A 10,106-nucleotide genomic window follows, 5' to 3' on the forward strand; every position below is an offset into this window, starting at 1 on the left:
GCCAATGATTTATGAAGAATCATGCAACACTGAAGACGAGTAATGAAAATTCAGTTTTGGCATCACAGGAATAAATTACATGTTAAAATGTATTAAAATAGAACAATTTGTATTTACTTATTTTTGTTATACGTGTTCTTAGTGAGTATAAGAGACTTCTTTCAAAATATATGTATTATAATAATAATGTGTGTATATATATATGTGTGTGTGTGTATTAAATTCTCAAAAAACAAACAATTATTAAAAATAAACAAAAACAAATACATAATAATTTATATATTTTACGTATGAGCAGGACATGAAAAGTTGGGGATCACATTACAAACCTTATCAGCATGTCTCAAGAATATTACATGACGCTCACCATGTAGTAATAACTAATTTGTTAAAAATAAAAGCAAGTAGGATGCAAATTATATTAGTATCTCCACTAATTGACTGGGTGTTAGGTTGTTCAATTAACAAACCGCTTTACCAATTGACCATTTCAACCAGTTGCCCAAGGCTTCTGTCATTTTACAATATTTCACAATTTTTCTTTGCACTATGGCCAAGACAAACGAAGCTCTTAAAATACAATGCCACGCAATATGCTTACAAAGCATATTCACCATTGGGACCTTCCCTAAAGGGATATTTTGTCAGATGAAAACCCACATAAGTGTATACACTCAGATCCAAGCTTAGGATCACTCCCCAGCTCTCTGTTCTCATAAGTCTTCTAGACAATCAGCTATGAGTCACCATCATTCTCAATTCTGCTTAGGGTCCCGATATCTCACCATCAAAAAAAAAATAAAACAAAGCACACTCACAAGGCCACACACACTTACACACCATTTGACTAAATCAGCTTTGACCACACACACACCAGTCTATTCACTATTAGATGTGGCCACACACACACCCTGAGCACCCAGGCAGCCCTTGTTCCCACCTGCACAAATATACCCTCACTCGCAACAACTGAAACACTTCATCACACATTCCCCTTGCCAGCGCTCCCAAGCAATCCGTCACTCATATGTGTCATCGTTAAAGCCTTTCTGCCATTCATTAAGACCACCAAGCATTCCTATTCACAAACCCAACCTTGTCCTCCCCAATTCCCAGAATCCGCCAGAAAACTCCGGAATGTCACAGGAATCTCATGCAGATGCTGTCCGAATCAAAACATCTCAGCGCACACACGCAGGATTCACTTATCTCATTTATTTGTGCAGGGCCTAGAAAGAGTAAACACAAATAAACAAATGGGACAGTTGGCACGGGGAGAGCAGCGGCGGGGCTGGAGCTGGATCATCTCCTTCCTGAGAGACAATGAAGCTCTGCAATCATCCCTCAGTCCCATATCCATCTCCTCTCCTGTCTTGAGACACAGAAATTAGGCCAGTTTGTGATCACTTAGACATTACCAAACTAGATTTTGACATTTTCTAAAAACAATCACACATTTTTTTGCAAAACATTTTGGTAGAGTGTAGGTGTAATTGCATAGGCATTTACCCCAATAAACAGCGGTTTACACAGGTGTTTGCTCAATGCCATGGTGTTGTTATATGGTTGCCAAGATGTTCTGAGTGGTTGCCATGTGGTTACTAAATTGTTCTAGGTGGTTACTAGGTAGGTGATTACTGTCCCAAGCCAAAATAACTTTTTGTGTGTGAGAGGATAGCTTCTATGGGAAAGTGTGTTTTTCGTATTATTTCTGTACTATTATAGTATTTATTCTTATTTTGAATTCATTTTTGTTTTTTGTGTTTATTTTGTTAATTTGCATTTTTTGTAATATTGTAATTTGCGGTCATTTTGATTTATTTCATTTGCATTGTATACTGGCCTTATTAGACTTCTCTGGCATCTAACTATCCAGTAAGTTAAACAGTGACTCAAAAAACCTCGCCGGAGACATCAAGTCGTTTCTGAAGTTTATGATTCAACTGTGAAACTGTAAAAATATACAAAAAACAATTAAAGAAAATATACACAATTATATCAAAATAACATTCTTATATGTATCACACAATATATTCAACACTGCGTACTCACAGACATTGCTTCTAACAGAAGAGAGAAGATATTTCAGAATGAGCCTCACTCAGAACAGCTACAACATTTTGCTGACTCACTGCAGTACTGCTCGAACTTCCTGCTTCTTGAACTATGTGACTGCTTTTCAAAATTAAAGTCCTCACTTGAGTAGACATATACAAAATAATAAATTCAATGAAAAATCTAAATCAATTCTGTCCTGAACACTCCCCGCCTGGGATTTTAAGAATTCCAAAAATTATAACTTGTCATCAGGTGACAGAAGGATAAGTTCGGAGATAGGACGTGACAGCATTTTTTGAATGCCATCTTCAGTGACTTTAACATCAGCTTTCCTCACCAATCCATCTTTGCGTGGTGAAGTTTGTACAACGATTGCCATTGGCCACTCATTTCTGTTAACTTGAATGTTCTTTACCAAGACAATATCCCCCTCTTTTAGATCAGTTTTTTGTCTTGCCACTTTCGTCGGGATTGCAAAGTACTAAGGTATTCTTTTGTCCATCTTGTCCAGAAGATGTCGGCTAACCTTTGTACTTGTTTCCATTCTTCCTTCAGCAACTCATTATTCCCAAAGTCTCCAGGTGGGGGAGGTGTTGCACCTGTCTTCTGTGTCAAAAGAGTGGCAACAATGAAACATGTGCTGTATGTCAGCAGTAATAGCCACAGGCTCTTTACGGAATCTCATCAGGACCCCTAGCAAGCTGTTATTCAAATCAGGGCCTGTGAGAAGCACACTGTTCAGTGAAACTCCCTCACAGGGTGCACTTGAATCGAAGACAACTCGTATTTTATTAGATTTCTTAGGATGATACACTCCAAACAGCGGCAAGTACCACACTTCCTGACCATGCTGAAGAGGCGGTGCAATCTCTGCATGCTCATTTTTTAGCAAGTTGTCCATAAATTCCAGGAAGTGTGCTTTCATTTGCGGTCGCTTGTTCAGAGTGTGTCTCAGTGCAAGAAGACGTTTCAATGCATAGTCTTTGTTATTAGGTAGACTTTGTCTGGGCTCACGAAAAGGTAACGGAGAGGTATTTAATTAAGAGATCCAGTTCTTCTGCAGGGGTAAGCTCCAGACCAGAAATAGCACCTTGGAAAGATGATTTCCATGCCCCGTAGTTAATGGGTTTGTCATCAACGTAAGTTAGCCCTGCTGACACAAGCTGCGTATGAGCTAGATACTTTGCGAGATCATAAGTAATGGACAAGGAATCTCCTTTATCAGGAGGCCTACCCTGCATTTGGCAGTGATAATGCGGAGACTGCTTGTGGGTGGCATTTTGAGACATGTCTGCACCAAAGTCCATGTTTTGTGAACTAATTGGTATGCTCTTAAAATCTGGCTCACTTTTAAATGGACTAATTAAATGAGAAGCTTGAAGCGATGGTTGCATTTCCTTACCTCCACTAGAGGGCAGCGTACCACTACTAACTTTAGATTGTGTCTTCACATAATCCGCTGTACGACTTTGGCTGTCTTCAATGGGAACGGGAATTGATACCCTACTAGCTGCGCTACATTCGGTTTCTAAAAATGCTTCGCAATTTACGTTCAGTGGATACTCTCCAAAATGGCGCTAGGGTGACGCAGAGGAGACGAATTGTTGAATAAAGTCTTTTTTTTTTTCTTTTGCACTCAAAAAGTATTCTCGTAGTTTCGTAAAATTATGGTTGAACCCGATGTCACATGGATTATTTTACCGATGTCCTTGCTATGGGAGGGTCAGAGAGCTCTCAGATTCCATCAAAAATATCTTAATTTGTGTTCCGAAAATGAACGAAGGTCTTACGGGTTTGGAACAACATGAGGGTGAGTAATTAAAGACAATTTTAATTTTTGGGTGAACTATCCCTTTAAGTCACAGTTGCAGTTATCTCACATTTCGAGATATAGTATCAGATTGTGAGATACGAATAAAGCTGAAATTGTTAGATATAAAGTTGCAATTACCTTTTTATTTCTTCTACTCAGATGCAGAAACAGTCTTCCATACGTTACCCATCTCAAAGCATTAATGGCACAGGATAAGTAATGTGCTGAAGTTTATTACTTAGGTTAGAAGTTTAGAACTGTTAAGTACATAATAGCAGTGCTTGTTTTAACAAACGCTACAAGCAAAATGAACCTGAACTGAAGAATTAGAAGGGTGCGTTTTGTTCAAAGATCCATGTAAAATTATTCTCAAAGTCATCTGTGAATTTTCAAGAAAACAAGCAAAAACACGCCCTAGACAGATCATTTCACATTGTTGCTACTTTAAGAAGCATTTGTGCTTTTTCAAAAGACAATATTCCAAAAGGTGCGAGAAAGTCAGAGTTCTGAAGCAATATCACGAGACTCACCCCACAATCCTGTGGTGTTTTAAGAGACCCTCAGCAATTTCCTTCAAATACCACATTTAAGACGAACCAGCGTGGGTCTGTTTCTACAGCCACCAGAGTAATTTGGGATTCTAGGGCAGTGTTTCCCAACCTTTTTTTAGTCGCGGCACCCTTTGGAAATTTGAACAAACTTGTGGCACCCTACAAAATTATAAAAATGCTCATATTTCTGGAATTTTCATCATGTCCTGGAGTCTTTGATTATGAAAGATAAACCAAAAACTTGAAGCCACAAGCCATTCTTTATATGTCTAAAACATAAACACACTTTTTGACCTCCAGATGAATGCAGTCTGCATGGAATGCATCATTCAGATTTATTCAAATGGACAAAAGTTCATTTGACAATATGATATAATCACAGACATGTACAAATACTGTAATAGAAAACATTTCTGTGCAAATAAATACCTATTAAAGTTAACATCTCTTATCAATAAAATGGACACATTCTTCATCTCCGATGAGTGCTTTGGTAAAAATTTTCCTTCCAAGCAATTTGGTAATAATCGTATCGTCTTTTTGGCAAGAACAAAAAACACAGGTTTCTTTGGATATACATGCTCATTGACACCTGTAAAAGCAGTTTACTCAGGTTTAGCATTTGTCCTCAGCCCTAACCTGACTGTTTGCATAGAAAAAGGCAAGTAGACGCCAACTAAACAGCGGTTTACGTGCTGCTTCCGGAGTTGAAAAGTTAGTTGAAGCCTACGTTCTGTAGATAAGAACATATGAGGTCTGTGGCGTGTCCTGTTTTACATTACAACATTTCATCTGGTCCCGGTCCTGGCCTGGTTCCTTCTGCACCAATCGAGTGTTGGGTTACAGCGCCTTTGCGCTCAGCACCCACCCGGATTGCAGGAATGAGTGGAAGTCCTTCGTGCCAAGTCTCTCCAATAACCCCCCGTGTGACACAGAGGGGACCTTTGTGAAACGATCCCTTCCACTGATCAGTGAACACTGTTTAATTAACCTTTTCTCCTCTCCCTCCTCCCATATTTTTCCTAGGAGGGCAAAAGAGAAAAGCGTAATCTCTCCTTCCAACACGCCTACGGCCCCCCACACAAATACTCATACACATACACACACCTTTTCTTTCAATAATCACAGCGCAAGAATTTATTTTTTCCACCGCTCTATTATAACAGTTCAGAATTGCCCGTTGTTTAAAGACTAGACCGGAAATTGACTTTCTAAGAGTGGAAGGCGGTCGGGGCTGCGTGACTGTGCTTGAGGGAAGCGGTCGGGGGACATCCTGGCGACTGGGAGCCCAGACGAGCAGGAGCGAATGGGAACAATAGCCCTCCACCACCTCCCTGCCCCTAATCCCACCCCCGGGAATTACAGCGAGTAGGGAAAGAGAGCGTTTAGAACAGGCATGAAAAGAATCAAATGCCTTTAATAGATCATAAACAACCCAAATGCCAATGCAGGGGGGGGAGAAAACATGCACTGGACTGGAGGGTGGAGGTTTTAAAATGCGTAGAGACAAAAAGTCGAGCAAGTATGCCAAGGAAGGGGACTACAGTACTAGTTTAGCCCTTTCATTACAGGGAGGATCTTGTTATGTCATGATTGGGTCCTCACGGACAAACAAGGGAGTTGCCTGGAGATGCTTCACTGAGGTTGTCTGAGGATGACAGCGTGGTTACATGAGAAAGATAGTGAGGGTGATGGATGAAGGAATGGAGGGGCCCAGGTGCCCAATATGAGCATAAAGATGTCACGGGAAATGTAAGGAGTCCCAATTGTAATGACATGAGAGAATGCCGTGCAACACACCCAGCAAGTGAACCGGGCCAAGAATCAATCAGATGGCGCACAATGTCCAGAATGAACAGTCTGTGAGATAGTGCCGCCTGGTGGTGCCACACGGGAACTGCAGGCTTGGTTCATTTGGGAAGCTGAGTGGAAATCGCATGTTTAGCAGCCACTACAAACTTTTTGGAAATCATATGCCACTGGTAAGACCAAATAGCTTGTTGTAATGGCAGAAAGACATAACTATTGAAGGCATATTTCATACCAAAAAGAAAATCCTGACATCGGTTTTCTCACCCTCGTGTTGTTCCAAAACTTTATAGACTTTTTATTCTTCTGCAGAACACAAAAGAACAGATTGTGAAGAATGTTGGTAACCAAATAGTTTTAGTTACTATTGGTTTTCACTGTAATCGACAAAAAAAAACACTAAGACTCTCTCACAAAATGCCTTATTTTAGGTTTCACAGAAGAAAAGAGAATCATATAGGTTTGAAACAAAGGGTGAGTAAATGACAGAATTTTTGGATGAACCATTCCTTAAAGGCACCTTCCACAATAAAAATCAACATTGGCTTCTGTCCGGTTGAAGTCATATATAAACACTTCAAGAGTGGCATGTTATCTTCAAAACTTCCTTCTCAAAGTCTTTAGAGTGAGAAATAGAGGAACAGCACTACTGACGGCGTTTTGCTAGTATGCATAAATGAGAAAAAGTAAGTGCGTCTGTATGACTTCTCAACATGATACACCAAATCTCACTGCACTTCTACAAAAGGCGGCACATCTTCCCACAGGGATCGCTCGACACACGCAGGTTCTGACAAGACACCCTTAACGCACGTTCCCCAGATCATCTCAGGAATGTTCTCACCCTTCTGAAGTTCCTCTCGAGTTTAAATGTCACTCTGGGGATGGAAATCCTGCTTAAAAAATAGCTTAAGCTACTCTTTGTTGGCTGGTCTCAGTCAGTTGGTCTCCCAGCCTGATAAATACCCAAAACCAACAACCCAGACCAGCCTGAGACTAGCAACCATGTAAAGCTAGTTCAAGCTACTTTTAGTAGAGTAAAGCACCATAAACGAATAAAGAACACAAAAAGTCGTCGTCGATCCCCAAACTTAAATATACGTGCAGGCAGGAAAAGCATTTGGGCCTGATGGCATTGGCAACAATTCAGATCAGGTCTTATATGAGGTGTGAGAGGACAGCATTTTTCACATTACTGTCTCTGTAGCCTCCGGACAGGCTAAACAGCTCCTGTCTGAACATGTCCAGTTCTGGAGCTGCAAAAAGCTGCCTTAGGCCACTCTCAGACCACTCTATAATAGCAGTAACTCAGTGACACGCACAGTCCTACCACTGTCATCGTCATCATCGCAGGATGATTCTCTGTCTGTCTGTGTGTGTGTGTGTGTGTGTGTGTGTGTGTGTAGGAGTGAGTTTATCCTGTCCGTTCAGTCTTGAGAATTTTCAGTTGAAGAGGATTGATTCCGGGTCTCTGTTGGCCATCTGCGCCATGTGTTTAAGAATGTCCTTTTTAGTGATGATTCCCAGCAAACGCCTGAATGAGCGACAGAAAAGAGAGGGAGAAAAATGATTCTTGTTTGTAATTAATACAGATCATTGATCTGTCAAGACACACAAATCAAACAGACAATTATTGAGCAGATGGTCCTAGTTAGCATACGCATGAGAGAGAGACTATGTTTGCATAATAGATTCAAGGCCACATGTTCTAAGTGTGTGCGTTTCCAGTCTTCTCTCTTTTTATATTATGTAATTTACTTTTATTGTCCTAGATAGACTTGAAGGGTGGATCACAGGGATTGAGAAAGACAAACAGCCACATTGATCCACTCAACATTGGGACCGGATTAAAACACACTTTAAAAGGCAAAAACAACTCCAGCAAGAATCAGCTTCAGCTGTTTTGAGCAAATATAATAGAGAGCACTCTTATGAGAAAGGACATGTGTGGAAACAATTTTTTTTTTTTTTTTACAGAAACTAGGACTATAGAAATATATAATAATAATACTAAAATACAACTACACTTGACACTTGACTAAAAGTTATATTCATTATTTAAAAAAATGTACAAGATTTTATAAATTTCCACAATTTCCAGTTCTAAAAATCACACTTTTTGCAAGCTATTCTAGGGTTGCCCTGTATATATATATATGAAAGTATCCAGCCATGGCACATGAAAAATAGCGACATTTATCGAAGAAGATACAAGAAACATTGCCCCCATAGATATATATACATGTATAGGTAGATTCCTCAGCACGTAGACGCGTCCGCCATCTTGGTCAATATGTCATCACTCAATAAAAATCAATGAGTTTCAAGTTGCAACAACATTGCACAGCATCTGGTAGTAAAAACCGCCTAAATTTAAATTCCTGAAGAAACTGGATAAACTTTCACAGGTAAAATTGTGTTGGTTTGTGTTTTTAAAATTTATTAACTCAATATGACAGGACTAGGACTATAGAAATATATAATAATAATACTAAAATACAACTACACTTGACATTACTATAAAAGTTATATTCATTATTTAAAAAAATGTACAAGATTTTATAAATTTCCACAATTTCCAGTTCTAAAAATCACACTTTTTGCAAGCTATTCTAGGGTTGCCCTGTTTGATTGTGAAGCTGTCTCAGATTTTGTCCAAATCTGTATCTTAGAAGGTTACATAGTGCTGCCACATGTTGCCTTTAATGCTTGGTAGATCACTAGGTTTTGAAACAGAGCTAACATGTAACTTTAGAGGTGAGATTAAAATCTTTCAGTCAGACCTGCGTTCATATAGCTATAAATGAGACATGATCACTAAAATGCTGTTTATTTCTCCTTGGCCCAGTCGAATCTAGCTTGAGATCGCAAAAAAAAAATAATAATAACAGCTTAATTCTGCTTCTCATGGGAGAAAACCAATATCTGCTACACTTGTATCTCATCTACTGCTTTAAAGAGACCACACAGTTATACAAATCATCCATGTCGACAGACTCACCCGTTCTGAATGACGAGGCACTGCCGCAGGCCAAGCTTGCGGAAGATGTCCACCACGATTTCCATGGACGTGTGCACTGTGACCGTAAAGGGGCTGAGGTCCAAGATGCTGCGCAGTTTGACTGCAGGAGGAGCACCGGGTGACGCGGGCGATTCACATTCAGTGAACAGGACGGCAGACACGCTGACCACACCATCCTGATGCCGCCGTGCATTTTCTAAGATGATTGAGTGGAAAAAACAAGGATATTAGCTGGATAAACTCAACACTAATCCATCAATTACAACAAGGGTTAATTAGCCAAACTTCTGTTGCAGCCCATGGACCGTTCAGAAACCATCATATTGCACACAAAACTGGCAGGAACTGCTTACAATCTGATTGGCTGACCGCTCTAAAATGTCTTGGATTCAGGGCACACCGGTTTTTAATCAGTCATCCAGGAAACAAAGTTGCACTTACAAGGCGCCAGGCTGACAAAATCTCTGCGGTATCAACTCTTCGACTGATAATCAAGGGTTTGGTTTGAGACATTTAGTAGTAAGAAGAAGAAAAAAAACTGCTTTCAGTCTGTGGTCGGTTGCTTTAGTCAGTTGGCTGGTTTCGATTCCTACTGATGTCAATCAGTATATACAACCTAGAAATATTGTAAAAAAGAGTTTATTTTATTCTGTTTTTTTTTTTAATCATACCCTAAAAGATACTGCAGCACTGTTTCCTCAAAATATTAAGCAGCACAACAGTTTTAAACACTGATGAAAATATTCGTTTCTTTCAAAGAACTGACCCTAACCTTTTGAATGGAAGTGTGTGTTTGTGTATTTATATATGCTACTTATAGGGTTTCCTTTACAGTGTGTGTGTGTGTTTTATA

At 39.7% G+C, this 10,106-nt stretch overlaps 1 protein-coding gene across 1 annotated transcript in view; it reads right to left on the reverse strand.

Annotated features, from left to right (window-relative positions):
- Positions 1-4,635: 4,635 nt before the first annotated feature.
- The window catches only part of LOC107701535 (H(+)/Cl(-) exchange transporter 5-like), a 23,113-nt gene continuing 17,642 nt past the window's right edge, over positions 4,636-10,106 (reverse strand). Inside the window, exons 12-13 of the mRNA XM_016503579.1 lie at positions 9,233-9,449; positions 4,636-7,765 (exon numbers count right to left, since the gene is read on the reverse strand). Coding sequence (XP_016359065.1) covers positions 7,675-7,765; positions 9,233-9,449 — 308 coding nt within the window. The 3' untranslated portion in view covers positions 4,636-7,674. The remainder of the gene's footprint in view (positions 7,766-9,232; positions 9,450-10,106) is intronic.

The sequence above is a fragment of the Sinocyclocheilus anshuiensis genome, unplaced genomic scaffold (assembly GCF_001515605.1).
Source record: "Sinocyclocheilus anshuiensis isolate Anshui unplaced genomic scaffold, SAMN03320099.WGS_v1.1 scaffold2404, whole genome shotgun sequence".
NCBI classification, from domain to species: Eukaryota; Metazoa; Chordata; class Actinopteri; order Cypriniformes; family Cyprinidae; genus Sinocyclocheilus; species Sinocyclocheilus anshuiensis.